We start from the raw sequence: 21,743 nt of genomic DNA, 5'->3' as shown, positions 1-21,743 counted from the left end.
TATTAGTTGAGTGATTGACTCCATTTAACAAGAGCAAAAAAAGCAACTTCTATGGTAACATCAATGAATGTTTATTTAAATAATTAAACATTATTTTATCACTTATGATATCTCATCATGAAGATGAGGTGACTGACACATACAGTAACTTGTCTAAAGTTAGACATCCAATGAGAGGAAGAAACTGAAGATAGTCTTGTGTTCCAAAGAGACTTTTATCCTTTAAGTTAAAAAAAAATAATTGATCAGTCACAGTCTATACATAAGTATCTGAAAAAAAAAGTTTTATGGTTCAGATGGATAAAGGAATTTAATACTGGCATGTGATCATTTATGTCAGTAAAATTATTTTTAAAATACACTTTTCTTATTCTCTATACTATAATTATTTTGCTTGCTTTTTAAGGATGCTACTAATATTACTATTCGAAGTTTTAGTATTAATTTAATTATCACTATCTATACCGTTTAAGCAGTAAGGAAATTACCTTTTTTTCCTAATCTAGTCAAATTCAGAAGCAGAAAATAGAATGGTGCTTGCCAGGTGGTAGAGGGAGCAGGAAATTAGTCTAAGGGTACAAAGTTTCAGTTACACAAGAGGAATAAAACCCAGAGATTTCCTGTAGAACATAGAGCTTATATGTTAACAATATGGAATCATATGCTTTAAAATTTACTAAGAGGGTAGATCTTATGTTAAGTGTTCTTATCATACCCCAAAAAATAATAAATAAAGAGGGTAGAAGTAAATTTTTGGAGGTAACATGTCTATAGCATAGACTGTGGTGATGGTTTCTTGGATGTATGTATACTTATCTCCAAATTCATCAAGTTATATACATTCAATATACACAGCATTTGGTATGTCAACCAAATCTCAATAAAGTGGTTTATAAAAAATCAGGTACAAAGGAGTATTCTTGATTTACAATGTACACTATTTTTGGTATTTATATTCACTACATTTGATAATACAAATATAAATTTTAAGCCACTTAAAATAAAACCATATTCATGATATCAGCTGTGATTTCCTTTACATGAGAAATTTAGATTATTATTAGGAGTATAATAAGAAATAAAGACTAATTTAGTTTCCACTTCAATTCCTTGCATACAGGTAGATAACTTTTTGAAATTCCAAGCTTAGACTAGCTTTTATTCTATTTTTCCCAATGATGCATATGTTGCTACCTTAATAAGGGAAAAAAATGGGTCAAGTCCTGTTAGATATTCAGAGTGTGGGTGGAAATCCTTTGACGAGCTGCCTGGGGATGCCCCTAACATGGAATTGCTGTTGAGATTCCAGGAGAAAAAGAAAAAATTCTGTCAGTAAAAATATCTCTAACAAATAAACCCTTTCACACCCACTAAAAAGAAGGTTAAAAAGGTGCCCAAAATCCAGCAATTAACCAATATCATTGCAAAGTTTTAGTGCAGAAAATCCTACGCCGAGCCTACATATTGCACAAAACATGTTCCTTTTAATATACTTGCTGATATAAAAAATAATTTTCAAGGTACAAAATAAGTAAGGATGTTAATATAAAAAAGTATTTTCTAAATTATTCTATGTAGCCTGATATCTTTAATTACTACATGATAATTTAATGTCACATAGTATTGACTTTTTCTTTAAAAGAAATGATCTATTTTACCTATTGGAGTTTGACATGCTAAACCTGAATTTTTCAGTTTCAGTGAAAGGAAAACAGACTAGTATCAATGGAGAATGGAATAAAGTTTCTTATAACATATGGTATACACTTTTTGTAATGAAAAAATATATACTCCCATATAGGTTCCCTTGATGTGCATGACCTCAAGTGAAACAGAAGTGATAATTAGTCTCTATAGTAAAAGCTGGTAATGAAGGCTTTGAGCTCATTGGAAGGTATGCTACATCAAATCAGAGTTTATTTCCTAATATGTCTTAATCCATTTCCCATTTAGAGAAAAAAAGTGCAGCTTGCTGTCGGTATTAATTTAATTTTACATAAAACGTTCTGTGAGGCTGAAGCAAATCTGAGAGGTTTTCAATGTGAAAATAAAATGTAAAAACTGTTTTTGGAGTTATTTCTAAATAGAATTTGTCTCTAATCCTAATGTAACAAAAATGTATACATAAATCAGATTTATCAAATGAATCTTCAGCTAACATCTGTTGGAGAACGGTGTTAACATCATGCATAGGAATGCTATGTTTTCTAGGATTTGACATTTTCAGTGATCGAGAATTGCTATATTTTGTAAATGGAAATACCACTACTAAAAACAGAACACTATAAATAGAATGATATCATTTGTTTCCAAAAACTATCAATATACTAGAGCTATGTGAAAACAATAATAATAAAAGCAAGACATTTTGTGGCGAACTTTGGGAGTGAGGTTTGGACTATAATCCATGAGTTATCTCTGGGTAAACACTGCAGCTGCAAGCGCTGCTGGTGAGTATTCTCAGGGCAAACGGGAAATGGGTTAATAAACGTTTAGTGAGGAGTTGAATCTTAATTAGCCCTTTATTTCTCTCTAGAACCTAGATATAAACAAACAACATTATTTCAAACAGTGGTTTAGAGATTTAGAAGGGTTCTGTTTACATTGTGAAATGAAAAGCAAATTACATCTAATTTCTTCTCCTTCTACACATTTGATCCAGAAAATGGAAAATCATCATCCATTCATCTATCTATTCATTCATATGACATATAGTCAAGCATCTATTACAGAAATATGAATGTACAAAATCAGGTAAGACAGTTATACTTTAAGAAACATATTACATATGCAAATAAAGCAACAGATTAGTGTGTTAAGAGCTTGGATAAAGGTTGCACAGGGTGTGATGGGGAACAGAAGAGAAATATTAAATCAAACTGGGAGAGTCACTGATGACTTCCTAGAGGACTGAGTGCTTCATTTTGAAAGATAAGCAGGATAAATAACGCTCTAGGAAAATAAACAGCATATAGACATAGAGTGGTATGATATTACATGATAAGTTTATGTAAATGTGGTTTAGTATTTCATGGAAGGTAGGAGGAGACTCGTGTGGAGTCATAGAAGATGAATCTCAAGAAAGGACAGAGGCCAAATCCTCAACAGTCTCCTGTGGTAAGCCGAAAAGTTTAACTTTATCTGGAAATCTAGGGTTCATCAACAAAAAAACTGTAAGAATTTTACCATGAAACAAAGCCTTCTATATAGAAGTATTACTTGAGTAACTCATTTAACTTGATCAGTGACATCTTGCTGTTACAGATATTTTACTGTCCCATGAAATGTCCATAATATGTCCTATATAATGCATACTCTTCATAAATATTTGTAGTAATGTTATTTTGTTTAAATAACATAGTTCTTCCATGCTATGAAAGCTATTTCCATAATATTTCATACTTCTGGGTCCTGACACTCATTACTCTCTATTGTAAACACCTGTTTAACACCTGTATTCCCTCATAAAGAAAGGATTATTATGCTCTTTTTATCCAGCAATATTCTGAAATGTGGTTTAATTAGTGCACCAAAATAGTTTCTTGAAGTGAATTAAATGAGTAATAATACTAACAGAAAACATAAGAATAAGTATTACAAAACTATTTAAATTTAGGTTTAGAATACATTTGGTATTTTCCTTTCAAGGAGATTTACCTACCTGACCTCGTTCGTGGTTTACCTATCTATCTATTAGATAATGAGCTCTCTCTTGTGATACAGGGGCCTTACCTTGAGTGCCTGAGCATTCTGCATGCCAAGTCTCTTTCCCTATACAGAGCAGACACTAAAATGAATGTTGAATTGTGAATTAAATTTAGATTGTATTCTCTCAGGAAAGAAGAATAAAATACTAAAGTAGATAATCCAATCCAGCAGCTGTTTCTCTCAGTTTTACTTTATATATCAGACAAAAGTAGGGGTGTAGAGAACAGAAGGATTATACATGAAATTATAGCAAAGTTATTTAATTAGCTTATGATGTTAGAGAAAATACAATTATTGTTTTCATTCTTTTAATAACTCAGAAGCCCAAACATAAAGGAATTTACTAAAATTTTTTCATATGTAATAAAATATGTCTCTAAATATGTATTGTTTACCCAAGATAAAATAAAATGAAGTCTTTCTAGGTATAGTCATTCATGTACTGAACAAGCTGTTATTCTTATCCTGGTACCATATGGATATGTTCAAATGACGTAGGCAATAAAAATGGATTATCTTAAGTTTGTGAAGAGGTAATTCATTTTCTCATAATATGAAATATCATTTGCATTTCAAATATAAATGTTGATTTCCATGAATCATTTTTTTTAAACTTTTAAGTTAAATATCCTAAGTGAAAAAATAATATCACCACTTGGGTGTAGGTGTAGAGGTGTTAATTATATAGGTCTATAGTTAAATTATTTGTATTATTAGAAAACAATGCAAAGAGTTTATTTGAAATAATCACTGGCATACTCTGTTTCCTCATACCAGTAATAAACTAAATAATCAATAACAACAACTTAAATCTATAGGTAATGAATACAACTCAGGAATCAGGCTTCCAGAGTTTTCAGGTTTCAAATACAAAGGGGCTAAGGATTAAACCTTGGTAAACTTTCAACCTTCTTTAATGAGGAAAAACTAGCTTCCAGGGAGCCAGCAGCATGTGAATATAAAGAGAGAGAGCCAAAGAACAGGAGACACATAGGAAAGGTCTTCTGATTGATTGGTTTTTAACATTCATAAAAATATTATTTTGGCCTGAAGCCAAGAACTGATGGCAAAATCACAAAAAAAGTAAGTCTGGGGGTGGGGAGAAAGAAAGATAACACTATAGCTTAGTGAAGCAGTACTGAAATTGTAACAGATGTAGTCTTCAGTATTTATACTGACAGTGGGAAAGAGAGCTTGTAATAAAAGCGGTTTCCAAAACATGTAAGGTGAGAGAGACTGGATGCAGTGTCCCACACCTCAAATCTTAGACCAACTCTAATCTATGCATGTTAAGGAAACAAGCAGGTAAACACAGGAAATAGAAGCCAATCATCTTGGTTATATGCCAATGAAACTTTCCAGACTCTTAGAATAATGACAATAATAATTAATATAATTATGCATTATCTTATTTAATAATTAGTATAACAAAGAAACTATAGCTAACATTTATTAAATAATTTTACATTAAACAATTAGATAATCTTATTTAATCCTTATAACACACCATGACGTATGTATTAATAGTACCTCCTTTTAGAGACTAGAATAAAACTTCAGAAAGGTTAGTTCACTTATCTAAAAACCCACAGCTAGAAAGAGGCAAAACTAAGACTCTAAATCATAACTATTTAAGTCCCAAATTTAGACTGCTTCTCCAGCAGTAGGATTGGATATTTGTTCTAAGTCAGATCCAGATGAGTCCAAAGGGGAGGGCCCAGCTAGAGATAAAGACTATTCAGTGGCCTAGAAAATCTGTAAAGTTAATGGCAGGAAAAAAAAAAAAAATTAGCACATCCAAGTAGGGTAACTGGAAAAAGTTTGACAAAGAGATTATTTACAAAGTATGACTGAGATAAAGGCAGTCAAAGGGATGTGGGAAGCACCCTGAAGCTAAGCATTGAAGAGGTAAGGGGAAGGGGCAGTGACTGACAACCCAAATGCCAGAACCACATCTGGTAGAAGAAGTCTGTGAACAGTGATATTTGAAGAGAAATGTGGCCGCTGCAAACACGCACTCTGACCTCACCGTCCTTTGCCCTCTGATTTTCTGCCAGTGTCTCCCATTCACTGAACCCAACCAGAGGCTAGAAGACAAGAAAGTCTGATGATACATCCACAAAAGTCATCTTCTGGGGATCAGTGTGGACAAGAGTGGAGAGAGAATCTAGGAACAAATGAAGACTACCTAGCACACCTGGTAAGAGTTCAGAAGAGAAGAACTGACTCTGAAAACTGAGAAAAGTAATCCATTTGGTAAACCTAGGATAAGGCACCTTCTTGAGCCTGTTCATCATCCCTTCTCCAAGGTACAGATGCTCCTTGACTTACAAGGGGGTTATATCCCAATAAACCCATCATAACTTGAAAATATTTTAAGTCAAAATACATTTAATACACCATTGAAAATCACAGTGTAGCCTAGCCTACTTTAAACATGCTCAGAACACTTACATCAGCCTACAGTTGGGAATTATCTTGAATTTCATCTCAAGAGTAATTGCCTTCCTCTTCTCACCAGAAGTAGAAGACACAGATGGGTGTTTTATAAATATGATGGAAGGTAAAAACACAAAATATAATATACAAAAACCGAAACTCTGTAGAGTGTCGGTTGTCCATCCTTGTGATTGCATGACTGCCCGGGAGCTGTGGCTTGCTGTCACAGCCCACCATCACAAGAGAGTATCATACAGTATAAAGTTGAAAAATCACAAGTCAAACCATTTTAAATAGGGAACAGTCTGTATTATTATAATCTCAAATCAGGAGAAAAGTTAGTTTATTTTCTGCCATACACCATAAATGTTTTGATTACGGATATTATGCTTTTATGTCTTACTCTAAAACTCTATTCTACTCCCAACCATGGGTTCTTTCTTCACAGTCAGTGTCTATATTTCAGATTCTATCTCATTCATTATAAGACAGAAAAAGTATAGAGTCAAGGGCGGCAGTTTCAGTGGGTTCTAATTCTCTAGGTAGACTGGGGTTTCCAGACAGGGTCCTAGAAAGTATAACTGTCATACGCACCACTGGTTTCTGTTTTGTTTGAACCATAAACAAACACTTGTAACTTCCATGTATATTCCAAACACAAAGCTAGGTTCTAGGGATATGGACATGACTGGACAAAGTTTCTGTCTTCAATGAACATTTAGTATACAATGTGAACAAACATGTGACATGTAGTCATACAGGACAGTAGTTTTTGAAAAAATTTTCATCAAGATACAAGTCAGAAATCTATACATATATGTATACATGTATACATATAGTGTCTATATATATACATATTACTTCCTGGGAAATGATATTTAATTTAACTTTATGTTATCGACTATTATAATTCCTACTCTATTCCATTCCATTATATAAAATGCTGATTAAGACTCAATAAAATGATTTCATGACTCGCTGAAAGGATATATTAACCAGTGTTCTAGGTTCAATCCTCACAACCTTCCTAGGAGGTAGCTACTATTATTATCCTCATCTTAAAGATAAGGAAATTGAGTAATAGAGAGGTTAAGTAATTTATCCGAGGTTTTACAGTGAGTAAATGGCAGAGCTCAAATTCAAAAAAGAAACAGACTGACTCCGGAGCTATATGGTGAAGGAAAAGTGAGGTCAGCTATTAAAGTTGCCAAGACTTTAGGGAGAACTGAAAGACCCTAACAACTGATTACACCAATACAAATACACTGCAGGATGTGGGAACATGGCAGGATTGGATTTGCTTATTCCTTGTTTCCTTCCCTATTTTGGCCAAGTCAGATAAGTGGGAATTCTTGAAGAGTCTTTCAAAATTCGTTGTCACAATATCAACTTCAATTTCATCTATAAACATGCAACATAATTTTACCTCGAAATGAACGATTTTACTCTTTCAGAATCCCATTAAAATTCAGAGACCTTAAAGCAAAGTAGAATTTCCAATATGACAATCAGGAAAAGAAAATCTTCAAGCCCCATCCACCATCAGCTTTCACACAGAGCAGCAATTCCTAGCCTTTTAACTGGCCTAACTGAATCATTTCCAATTTTACCCACCTCCGACCCCTTCTTCATACAGCAGGCAGAATAATCTGTTAGAAATGTAAATATGATCATGTCAGTTCCCTACTTCAAACAGTGTGGTTCCTTCCCATTGCTCTTAAGATAAAATCCAAATCCTTAACAATGTCCTGTCCTATATAACCTGGCCCTAGTTACTTTGCCAGCAAATCATCCTCTCTCTCTCTCTCTCATTTATTCACATGGCTGGCTTTATAGTCTCTTCAATATTACATTCTCTTTTCTGTTAAAGATCTTTGAATATTCTGTTCTATACTATAAATGCTCTCTTTCTCTCGCTCCACTATCCTTCCTTCTTCACCTACCTTCAGATCCTGACTTGAATTCACATACGTACATAGTCTTTCCAGATGTTCTAGACTAGATTAGGACATATTGCTCTTAGTACATATTATACTCATATTGCTCTTAAAACATTATAGTCATTCTTAGCTATGCCCACAATTGCAATTAAATAATTAATTGTGAAACTATCTGTTTCCTATTTCCATTTATATCATAAGCCCCATGAAGGCATGGACTATATGTCCCAATCTTGTTGGAGCCACTAGAACTGTGAGACCACCTGAAAACCACTTGGTACAACATATGTTTTCTCAAGCCTTGGAACTAAATGTTTAATAAACTAGAGAGTATTTTTACCTCCACAAACACCTTCACCTGGCAAGGCTGATATCCCTTGGGCAAAGGTTGGATTTAATAGTATTCAGTGGAGTGAAATACAACATCCCGTTTTAGTTATATTTGTATTACCCAAAATAGTGAAAAGGTGACAGACCATCATCAATAGTTCAAAATGATCTAGTAAGTTTTTCCAAGTCGTATTTTTTTTTATGCTTGTTTATATTTATAAAAATTCTTTCACTTTGACAGTGCATAGCAGAACTGACCTCCTATGGTTAGTAAGATTAATAACAGCTGTGTCTCATATCATATCCTGGCAGTCTAAATTTTAGGTAGATAGGACTGTTTAGGATAGTGTATTCCTTTACATAATTTTTACATTGGCCCTGGAGACAAGATGCCTAGGTTTGAGTCCTGACTCTGCTAGAGAATGTGACTAAATTGCTTCTACTATAATATTGCAGTGTGTTAGAAAGAACACAAGTAGCAGGCCTGAAGCCATGAGCTCTAGACTTGCTTTTGTCCTGGCTTCTTGTGTGAATTTAACTAAAAATAACAAGTTGTGACTTAAAAGGAAGAGAAAGTAAATAGTAAACTTCAAATGCTAGAGAAAAGACTACACAACTTAGAATAGATCATATGGGTAATTGAGAACAGATACATCATACGAGAAATGTACTTGTAACTCCAATTTAATGGACATGAAGCAAACTTTAATGGAAAACATGGAGGCCAGCTATTGATACCTATTCAATCTTCTCTGAAAACAAACAAAAGAGTGGAAGGTCAAATAGTATCAATAACTAAAAATGTTCCTCAAGGATGTGGCAGAATACAGAAGAAATATCTCTTTTTACCAATGGTAAGATTAGACCTTGATTCAGTTAGTTAAAAGGTTAAGAATGTTCCATCCACATCGATTGACTCAGAGACACAAGAGAACGCTGTGTTGATAGGAATCATTTAAACTATGCAAATAGGAATACTCTGAGGCTATTGGGGCCATTTTACCCACCACCTCTTCATATCCAGCCACCAATACCTACATTACTACATTCATTTAGAGATTACAATTCATATAATAAAATAACACTAAGGACAGAAGTGGATAGGTGCTATCAAAATGTGCCTTGGATATGAAGAATCTCTCTAGAATGAGAAGGCTGGAAGAGCCACAGAAGTATTATGAGAGCAGTCGCTCTTTTAAATTGCATTCTCTGGTAGGAATAAGAAAATAGAACCCTTTTCCCATTGGCAGATTCTAGAAAAGTCCCAAATGCTAAGATTTTTTGCAATAAGAGACTATATACCTCAAATAATTTTCTAGCTTAAAATCTGAAGTGAAGATTTCAGTCCACATGACTGAACAATGAGCAGGTAAAAGGAAAATCTGTCCAAATAATAAAAACTAAGAAATATTCAACCAAGATGGAACCTATGAAAAGATCCCGGAAAATAAAAAGAAAAAAAAAAGGAACTTTGTACTCAAGATATAGAGCAAAAGCACACTTTTGAAAAAAGATGTATTACAAAAAACGAAAGTTAAGAATGCATATACTTTAGATTTCATAAATTTCAAGAAAGCTGACTGAATTAAAATATAAAAAAGAGATGACAGAATGAGAGGAAATAAAAAGGTATTGGCAAAAAGAACAGGTCAACAAATACAGTTGCAAGAAAAGATAACTTTCAACAGCCGAATTAAATTGAACAAGTAGTAAAAACCATAATCGAACCATAGAAAACAAAATCTGTAACACATAGAATAACCTTAAGGAGATTTCCCAGAATACTGAGGCAAAGTAAAAATAGCAGAAAGCACTAAGAGAGGATATAAAGGTCATGCAGAAAAGATAATACAACTCAAAAACAAACAAACAAACAAGTATCCATAGAATAAAAAACAGAAAAAAGAGTGGGGGCTAACTAACACAAAAACTCCTTCATAGAGAAAAGACCTGAGCCACAGGCCAAAACTGTTCAGAGAACATGAAAAACTAATGAAAAGAAACCAATGAGTAATATTTCTTAGTGAAATTTATGAATAACAAAAATGTTCAAAGAAATATATCTAGTAAACATACAGCCTGGTTGTGGAAGAGTGAGAAAGAGATTACCTAGAAAAAGAAAAAATAAACTGGGTTGTCCTCAGACTTCTACCCAACACTAATGGAAGAAGGAAAAGAGTAACATCTATAAAATTCCCAAAATGTTATACTAAATCAAGTTACTGCCCATGAAAAAAACCATGAGTAACAGTCTCAGGTAAACAAAGGCAGAGATGGTTCTCTGTCACATATTCATAGAAAAACTACTTGAAGATGTAATATATTGACAGAGACATGAACCCACGGAAAGAACTCAAAATGAGGTTTGTAGTATTATAAGAAGGCAAGTGGGTACACTGAAACAAATTAAATGAATTTATATATATAAGTGATTATTTTAGATAAGAATGCCAAAGAATGCAACTGCTAACTAATAATTATCGTAATAGTAGATATTAATTTCTGAGATCCAAAATAATATTTTAAAAGTAAAGAAAAGGGGTAAAAGGAAAGGAAAATAAAAATGAGAGTGTTAATTTCTTACCTTACATGGGGTGGTCCATCAATAAATATTATTTTATTCTGCATACTTTATAAAAAGTGTTTAAATACTTTTAATCTTAAAAAATACTAACATCAGCCAGTAAATTAAAAAATAAAAGGTATGTCATCAAAACTTCTAGAGAAAAGGCAAAACCAAATATATATATACATGTATAATAGACCAAAAATTTTTTTAAAGCTAAAGAAAATTTCAATAAAACACAAAAACAGAAAATATAAAACAAGGTAACATAGAAAGAGCAAGCATATCCTGATTTAATTACTCTTTTAAAGAAAACATACTCAGTTTTGTTTACATAAAGTACATCTGGTATTTGTTTACAGGAAGTACATCTAAAATAATATAGCATAGAAAGATTTAAAATAGAGTGATATGAATGCAGATAAGGTTAGATTAGAACTAGAATTCTAATAAATTAAGTTATAATGACATAAAGGAAATATTCTACAACTAACTAAATTATTCTTTAACATAATTTAAGAAATATGAATGTGCTGATAAGGTATAAGTAGAATCAACCTTTATAAAATATATATGTATGCATATATGAATGCATATACATATACAATCAAAATGATTTAAAGGAAATATACAAAACTTAATATTAGTGGTGTGATTATGAATTATTTTAATTTCTTCTCAGCACTTTTCTGTATTTTGTCATTTTAATAAAAATATTTAAAAAGAAACAAAATACTGTAATAAATGGAAAGACATATCATGCTTCTGGATTGGGAGCAAAATAAAGATGTCAATTCTTTCTAAATTATGTATCTAATGCAATTAAGATTGTCCAAGATATGCTAACATTTTAGAAATATAAAAAGCAAAACTACCCAAGAAAGTTCAAACAAGAAATAGTACATATAATATAATAAAATACTGACAATTAAAAAAATAGAATGAAATACACAAAATCATTACTGCTGATTAAGGTGATGGAATTATAAGTGGGTTTAATTTTTTTCTTTACATTTTTCTACATGTTATAAATTTACCCCGATGAACGCATTCACCTTTATAAACTGTTGAAAATAACAGTATATTACATTTCAAAATTGCCTAAAATTATAGTCAAATGATAGAATCAATTATGACTTTTTTCCTTTATATATGGCTGTATTTTCTGAACTGAGTATATGGAGCACATATTATTCCTAAATTCAGTGAAAAAAAATGTAAAAAATTGTTCTATAGCAGCTGTCTTCCAAAGTGGTAAAAGTCAGCCAATACCCCATTGCTCCAATTTAAATGTGTTTCCTCTTGTACAGTCTTCAGAGGCAATGGGGAAAAGTTTCAGTTTTCAAACAACAGGTGATCTGACATGTCATCTTTTCTGAAAGAGCTAAAATGTGTTAGCCTAAAATTCAGCCTTCCTATGAATTGCTTAGTTTTCTGTGAAAACGTTAGTTTCTATTTTTGACTTAGTTTTGACAGAGTAAAGAACATGGGATTTTTCAGGAGAAACATAATGCTCCTCTTTCACAACAGCAAAATAAATAAATGAAAGAAAGAAATTACTATATTTCCTAAAAAGATGTTCACATTGAAATGACTAAATACTTCCTATATTGTGTACTGTACTATAAGTTGTAATTACATATGTATTTTTAAGAAGACAATCAATCTAATCTGCCTATCCATTGGAAAACCAATCAACCATTCATCCATTCATTATCCCCAGGAATAATCCCTGGCCTGAATTTGTGTTTTTCTTTCTCATGCATATTTTTATACCATAACTACATATGTAGGTCTTCATAAGCAATGTAGAGTATTGCTTGGTATTTTCTACTTTACATACATTTGCAGAGATGTGATAATATGATCTCTGGGTTTAGTTTTTTAAACATTGTTTTCCCTTTCTCCATACTTTCTCCCACCACTAATTCCATCTTTCTCAAGTTCTCATTATATACACAAACAATGCATATATAAAGTCTGTAAAAAGTCTAAGAATATGTTTCCTTAAATAGTGATTCTTTTATTTAGAATGAATAGATTCTAAGCAGGTTACGTATTATTTTTAAAATTAACAAATGTCCATGAAAAATGAATATCTTCTTCCCTATATCCTCACTTTCAAAATTAGAAGTCTTTCCAGTCTAAGTATAAAGTATTTATATAATTATTATTTTTAATTCATTTCCCTAACCACTGCTACTGATGTGGAGAATCCTTTCACACCTCAGTCTTCTATGAATTGCCTTTCTATAACTTTGCCCATTTTTCAAACTGGATTTTGTTGTCTTATCAGTTTTGAAAAAATTCTTCTTATATGATAAACAACGATGGGGTTCAGGGCATGATAACTCAAAATATGGCACCTTGGCATATTGAAAATTTTAAACCGAAGGAATTTGAGAAGTGGTACATGAAGGAAGAATTTTCTGAAGTAAATCAGAAAACCCTCTGACCTACTTAAGAAACTTCTTTTCCCCTGAAGTGGGTCTCATGTGAAAGACAGCCTCCCTATACCCAGAGGAAAGAAGACTCCTTATCTCTGAAGATGAAGGGATGAAAGGAATCTGAATGAATGGGACTTGCTATATTTCCCTCAGTTTACTAAACTTAGCTCATACCCTTTGTCCTGCAATATTTTTCCATAACTTTCCACTCTTCATCAAACCTAATATAAAAATGCTCAGTTTTAACTGTTCTTCAGGTCATTTCTTTATAAAGGCTCCTTGTGTCATGTAAAACTTACATTAAATAAATTTAAATGCTTTTCTATTTTTAATCTTTCTTTTGTTATAGAGGTCCCAGCTGAGAACTAGGAGGGTAAAGGGAAAAAATATTTTTTCCCCTATAACATCAATCCTTTTCTTATCCTCTATATTATTAATATTTCTTTTCCAAATTAATTGTTTGGAAAAAAGTTTATTAAATTTATTGCCATATATTTTTATGTATTAGACATAATATTAAGTATTTTATTATTATCTATTAATATACCATTATGTATTTAACATAATTTACTATAAAATTATATTTTAATATGTAATATATTATTACATATTAAAATATTAACTTTTTACCATATGTTTTTAAAATTTTATAATTAGGTATTTCTACTTAGTTTTGTAGACTTATGATTTCTAGTATTGATTTAAAGTTTCTTACCCTTAGATTGTGTATAACCTCTTCAATTTTACTTAGGACTTTTATTTTCAACTTTTCATATATTTTTACTTTATCTGGAAGTCGTTTTTGAATTTGATTTAAAATAGGGGTCCATTTTATTTTGTTGAAGTTTGATAGGCATTGCACCAATACCATTTATTTAAGCATGCACTATTTTCTCAATGAATTAAAATATATTTGCTTCCTTTTAAATTATTTTATAAAGTAGATCTGGATTCTCTCCTCCAGTAATCAACTTGCCTATTCTTATGCCAATATCATATTGATTTCGTTACAGTGATTTTATAGTATGATCTGACATCTGGTAAGACAAGTTTCCTCTTACTTCCCCCCCACTCCCCAAAATCTTGTTACTCCCCCCAACATATATGCTTAAGATTATATTATCCAGTCTAAAAAAAAAAAAAAAAAAACAAGACAAAACATACATCAGTTAAGCTAATATCAATTAAGATACTTCCTGGAAGTACATTAAATGCATCTATGAGTTTTAGGAGCTGACATTTAAAAAAGCATTAGTTTGTTTTGCCCCAAAACAAATACATTTTCCCTTTTGTTCAGATCTTGTATGCTTTTCAATAAGAAGATATAGGTATTTACTATTAGAGTATATTTTTAAATTTTTATCTAACCATCTTAATAATTTTACAAGTCTTTTGAGTTTTTAAGTATTCAGTCAAATCATTATTAGAGATATTTCGACCTCTCTTTAGTGTCTTAATTACTTCTGCCAGACCTTCCTAAAACATTGATTAAAATGTTTATAGAAGTTAATCCATATTTACATCCTGATTTTGACTTAAATTGTTATAGTATTTCATCGTTTGGGGAAACAATTGAATATTTTACATTTAAGTAGTTTACTTATATTTGTTTAACTTAGAGATTTTAATAAGAATAGCTATATGATCATTGCCATGTTTACCAAGCTATCATTGATTGTCCGATATGGATCCATTCCTATAGATAGTAATCTTTTAATTAAACAATGTGTAAATTAAATATACTAGTATTTCCTTTTGAATTTTGCATTTATATATTTCAGTGAGGTTGGGCTCTTTCTCTTTTTTATTTTATACTATCTCCAGCAAGAATAGGTATTAAATCTATGCTAGATTCAATGTAAAATAATTGAAAGAACTTTCTGTATTTACGATGGTCAGGACTAGAGTAAAAGGCAATACTCTTTTCTATTTTTAATAGCTCGATAACAACTGCAAATCTGGTCATGGTACATTTTCCTATGTACTTTAGTTACCTTTCTAACCTCTTTTATGTTAGTGACTTATTTGAGTTTTATAATTACTGAGTCAGTTTTAATAATTTATATTTTCCTAGGACATCATTTATTTCACCTAGGTTTCATGTTACAACAGAATTGTAATTGTAATATCTTATGATTAAATTATCTTGTGTCTATGGTTGGTCTTCTTTCGCAAATTTAATCATATATTTTTGTTCTCTTTTCCCCTTAACAACCAGGCTAAAAAGGAATTTTGCTATTTTCATTTTCAAACAGTGATCACTTGGGATTTCTTTATCTTTTCTCCATTTATTTATTTATTTATTTATTTATTTGTGGATTTTTAGTTTCTTTGATTCTAGCTTTTATGTATATTAATTAATTCCTTCTTCTTGATTTATTTTATTGTTCTTTAACTTATTATGTTTGGCAAAGGATCTATTTTGTTGATGAATTAAAAATGTCTCAATAAGATTTAAGCCACAGTAGTATAATTTAATAAAATGAGATTATTATATGACAGGTCAGAATACATGTCCCAGTTCTATTTCTATTACATCATGTATGCCTTCTAACAAATCATTTAATCCATCTAGCTAATAGTTTCCACATCTGTGAACTAAAGAGAGAATACAGAGCCTCGAGATTCCTGTTAGGTAAAAAATTACACCTGATAAAATTGATAACCATTTAAGCTCCATTGAGAAAGTAGGGTATTTGAAGGAATAAGATACCTTGGAACAACTGGACTAGAAATTATTGCCTTTACAAACAGCATCTAAAAATTTTCAATTTTTCTATGATAGTGAAATATAATGAAGACCTATACCCATTCTATGAATATTAAGGTGATAATCAAGTGAACACTTAAGTTGTTTCATAAACATGAATGCCCAAGTACAAGATCTTAAGGAAGGTGCATCTAAGTAACATTGCAGAATGACAGTGAAAAGATTTGAAACAATAAAAAGTTAGTACCATGTTATTAAATCACATCCTCATATATTTCTTAAAAGAAAATAACTTGAGATCAAATGGGTTTCAGGGACTCCATGAACCCTGCAATCTTGCAAACAAAAATTTATGTGAATTTATTTGCATACTTATTGGGAGAATAAATCACACTAATAGATTTGCAAAGAGTTTGGGACCTGAGAGAGACAGAAGACAGACTATGCTAGAATTGTAATCCAACATTCTGTTTATAGTCTTTGATTAAACTTTTCTATGGTCATACTTTTAGTCTCGCCAAAGAAACCTTTTCCTTATTAGACAGCTACAACTAGTAAAAACTCTAGTTTACATCAAGTCAAAATTTACCTCTGAAATTTCTTCTATTTTCTTGATTTCAATCTCTGGAGCATGAGAGAATAGAACAATTCTCATTTCTGAAAATAGTCTTTTACATAGTATTTGGAGATAGTTATCTTAGCTCCAACATATTTTTGTTTTTCAGGCTGATGGCTTTTAAACACCATAGCATAGGGACTTAACTCATTAATTCTAAATTTTCCTTAAAGGAAGATGGTTTCACCACTCATAAAGACAATATTTTACATTTTTAAGAAGTTCTAAAGTAAAAGCTCGCTAATTCTGATGGAGGAATAGATAGCTCCAAATTTACTTAGGTTATTTATCAAAATGTTATTCATGGATGGATTTCAAAACATCTTCAAATTTTAGCCAAAAGTCATTTTTGTATTTATTCTTATTTTTTCAGAAATAATAAATGCAGAATATCATTATTTTCTGATAACAATAAAATGGTAAAAAAAAAAAAAGACACATCATTTACATTAATTCTTTTAAGGAATACAGGGTAGGAAATACTTAATGGAATGAAGTATAACATCAGACACGGGAGAACAAATTCCAAAAGAGTAAACTAAACTCTATAAAACTCAGCACCAAAATTAAATAATTATATAAGAGTATTACTTACGGATACAATTCTGAGAGCTGTTGAGCTATTACATGAGCTGTCGGGTCTCTGTCTAAGGCATAAAGAGTAATATTTGACTCCTTCTGTAGAATGGCTCTTGTGTGTCCTCCTGAACCAAATGTCATATCTAGAAAAATCTAGCCAACACAGAAAAAAAAAATTACCACAGCATGAACAAAACTTATTTTTGCTAGCTACCTTAATTACTAGCAGCACGTGATTTTCAGAGCTGATAGCAAATAGAAAAACATTTATAATTATTTACATAGAATTCAGTTTGTTATATATGAAATCTGGATCAATTATAAATGATCAGTTTAAAAGAATTCATCAGAGTATCAGTAAAACAATAATTGCTGGTACAGACTGACCAGTTCAAGACAAATTTACATTTCACTCCATGAGGTCAAACTGGCCACAGTGTTGTGCTGCTAGCTTTTTAATGCTTTCCAACACCTGGATGGTAATGATATTTCCAACAATTTCATTTAGAGATAGCTTACAATTAGTATGGCTCACTTTTTCTCAATTTCTCTAAATGCCTTATATTAAACATACAGATATTCAAGAATATAGGGAGAGCGAGAGACTATATCTAACAATAAATAGTAAGAGGACAAATCTTTAAAAATCTAACCTGGAAAATTGACAGATTAACCAATCCGACCTGGAAGAAAAGCCCGAGGCTTAAATCAAAACACCTGGAGTAAATTCTAGCTTTGCCACTAAGTAGCTATATATCTTAGGGAAAGTTACTTAAAATTCCAGTGTCTCTAGATTTCTCCAGGATTTAAAAAAAAAAAAAAAAAGGTATAGGAAAAAAGGAGACACCACCAATACCTACTTAATTGGTAAAGTGATACACAATTTCTCATTTAACTAAGACACTTTTGAGAGTGAAAGATTCTCCAGTAATAATTTTGATAGGACAACAAGATACAATGTATGGGATACAATGTATCTTTACATGCTTGGATCATTCTAGATACACAATAAAGTTAATGGGACCTCAATCTACTCCTTGGATATTTTATTTGGCTACACTATAAAGAAAATAGGTCACAGCTAGGCAAGAAACCAGACCTGGACCATAAAGACACATATGTACGAACAAGTTACTTGATTGTGGCTGATTTGGAAATGAAGACACTCTCAGCACCTCCCCTCAAAGATATGCTCGTAGTTTAATGTGATTGCAAAAGTAAAAACAATTACGCCAATGATACTGAATACTATGACAAATACACTATAAGCCAGACTGTTAAAAATATTTAAATATATAACTTTTTAAAGTCCATGTGTATACTGCAGAAGAGAAATCCCTGTAATAAATTTGAACATTTCCCTGCCCTGCATGGTATAACTTATTTCAGGGAGAGTGGTCAGAAACAAGGAATAATTATGCTTTGATTTTTTTGCTACTGGCTACCATGCTGTGTCTCAGCCTCTGATCAGATCCTTAGAAAATTTAGCCTGCAATTCAAAGAATAACGTGGCGAAAATCTTCTGATCAAAATTGAGAAGAGAGATGTAAAATATGAGATGTAAATGTGGTAAAAACGTACAAGCACTGCCTTTTAACATAAATGTGTTAGCATAACTTAACCTTGTACTTCTATCACTGTTAGCACAAAAGGCATAACTACACATATTTTTCATCGTTTTAAACAGCATCTTTAAAATAACACTTAAAGTCGCCTTATAAGGATCTATGAATAGGTAAAAATTTTCTACCATACCTTAACTCAGTTTTAAGATTGCTAGGGGTGTAGCATAATTTAAATAAATAACTTTTCCCAGGCAAAACTGTAAACCACTTTCTTGTTATGGCCCAACATTAAATCTTGTTATATCTCTAAATTTAAACTAAGAGTATACCAAATAAAATAATTTACATATGATTACTTTATCTCAAGCCAGGAAAGTCCCAATCAATATTTACAAGAAAAAATCCTCATCATTAAAAATATCCTAGAAAATGTGAGATGGTAATTATAATTTACATGATTATTTTTTAATATATCATGATTATGCCCTTGAAGGTATAGTGACAATCAAGGATGTTTCCATAGAGGAAAAAAATTTTGTTATTATCAGTCAATACAAAACAAAAAGTGAGAGACAACAGGGGTTTACAAAACTAGAAATGAACCTCACCAAACGTCCCTAGTTAATAGCTGATTAGAGCCATCAACTTTCATTTTCAGGATTCTAATATACATTGCTCAAAATTCTAATATACATAAAATTCAAATATAATAGGGAATCACCCTGCACTACAATTCAAAAGGGAGTCAATTAGTTTTCCCCTTCTTTTGGGTCATTACCTAAACATAAGAACACTTTTTTAATTTGTACAAATTGACAATAAAATAAAGAGATTGGACAAATTTTTTTTTTTGGCTTAACAAATGCACAAGAACAAATAAATCTGAACATTTCAAAATAATCCTTCTACGGATCTCATCTATATATACATACATATGTATAGCTTATGCTCCAAACATATCAAACTCTTTCTCTGAAATTACCTGATATAATTATCTAAAAAGCCAAGCCCATATCTGATACCAAGAGTTTATTTTGGTAATTTCACTTATCACCTGTATAACCCTGGACAGATCATTTTAACTCTCTGAACTTCAATTGCTTCATCTAATAAATGAGGTTAAAACATACCCCTATTTACCTCACAGAGATTTATAAAGATTATCTTATTTCTTCCTTAGAACCATGAGGTAGGTGTTATTAGATTTTACATATACAGAACTGAGATTACACTAAGCTAGTAAATGACAAATGTGGGAACTGAATATAGGTGTATCTAGCTCTACTATCTGTGTTCTTCCTCACATCACTCTGACTCCACATTAAACTAATAAAGTCTATATTTGTTCACTGTTTTGTGGTTTGCCAAGCACAAATATTTTCCTACTTGGTCTAACAAAAACTCTTTAAGGAAATATAGACGAGTGGCAATCATCCACATTTTTACAAATAGAAAAGTCCAGTGCAAAGAGATAATGCAAATTGATTAAGATCATATTACTGGTGAGATAAAGAGAATCTCATCAACTCTAAATTCTATGCTCTTTCTGAAGGAAATGAAGAGACAAGGGAAGGAGGGAGCAAAAGAAATATGAAAAAAAAGTGGACGGCATGACAAAGAACCATAGCAGAAATGGCTTTAACAAAATTATACAAAAAAAAAAAATTGTGTTTTTTTTTTGATAAATCACTCATTCCTGCTGGAATTTAGGCTCTTGAAAATGATGTCTTTCTCTTTGTGTAGCAGGATAATGACATGTGTCTTCTCTCTCTCTCTCTCTCTCTCTCTCTCTCTCTCTGTCTCCCCTCCCGCTTCTCTTCCTCTCTCCCTCTCTCTGCCCCACTCACTCTCCCTCTCTCCCGTCCCACCCCATCTTTTTCCCTCCCTCATTCTCCTTTTCAAGCAGGTGCCTAGGTATTTAGAGTTGTAGAATGTATGTTTCTTAAAGATTTCTGCATGACAGAAAAAGAAAACATTTTCTATCTTATCATTTGAAGTCAACTTTCCCTCTTTTAAGATTAAAAAGAAAGACGAAGCTCAGAAAGAAAGCTAGTTATCCTGGCTACAGAGAGATTTCTCTGAAACTGGGTAGAAGAAACATGGAAAAGATGGACAAGTTCCAGGAAACTACAGGAACGATGAAGTGACTGAGAGATGATGAAATCTTCCAGCAGCTGGCTAGGTGATGAATTGAGGGAGGATGCACCTTCAATCACAGGGCCCCCAGTGCTACCAGAGATTTCTGTGCCCCTCTATAGCACAGAAGCAGCAGAACCTTTGATCCCAGAGGGTGTGCAGAAATTAGAACAACAGGCATCTGAGGGGAAACTAAGCGTGGCATGAGAGAAGTGACAAGATGCAGGGCCTCTGCATAGCTCTGGATGGTGTATGGGTTCAGGTGGATGACTGAGATTGATGGCCTTTCAGCACAGGGAGCTGGGGCTCAGAATCGAAATGAAGATGATTTAAAAAATAAACTAGCATTTGAAGGAGAAGATTCACAACTACAATTCTCCAGCATTGCCTCCAATTGAATATAGTAGCATCAGTGCACAGTGGTAGGTGCTTAGTATATATTTAGTGATGCGATATGAAAAACTGAGCTCAACCTCCCAAGGTAACTATGATAAAGATAGCAATACTCATCTGTGCATATGAATTCAGGAATACTCTTCAAGATGTAAGACCTATTACCATAGAACCACATAAAACAGTCACAAGCTGTTCAATTTTTAAGAGTCATTAAACATCAATGTATTCCTAATATTACAAATTGATTTATTAATGAACATTATTAATAGTAGTATATCACTAGAGCACCAAGTTTTTATTTGCTGGTCAGT

At 32.0% G+C, this 21,743-nt stretch overlaps 1 protein-coding gene across 5 annotated transcripts in view; it reads right to left on the bottom strand.

Moving 5' to 3' along the window:
* Window positions 1-21,743, bottom strand: part of METTL15 (methyltransferase 15, mitochondrial 12S rRNA N4-cytidine) — a 150,950-nt gene that overhangs the window by 60,012 nt on the left and 69,195 nt on the right. For all 5 annotated transcript variants that reach the window (XM_039866132.1, XM_039866150.1, XM_039866142.1 and 2 more), the window contains exon 3: window positions 17,352-17,488. In XM_039866132.1, coding sequence (XP_039722066.1) covers window positions 17,352-17,488 — 137 coding nt within the window. The remainder of the gene's footprint in view (window positions 1-17,351; window positions 17,489-21,743) is intronic.

Source organism: Pteropus medius, unplaced genomic scaffold (assembly GCF_902729225.1).
Source record: "Pteropus medius unplaced genomic scaffold, Ma_sr-lr_union100, whole genome shotgun sequence".
NCBI lineage: Eukaryota > Metazoa > Chordata > Mammalia > Chiroptera > Pteropodidae > Pteropus > Pteropus medius.
The sequence above is the reverse complement of the archived record's forward strand: the minus strand, read 5'-3'. Positions and strand labels throughout refer to the sequence as shown.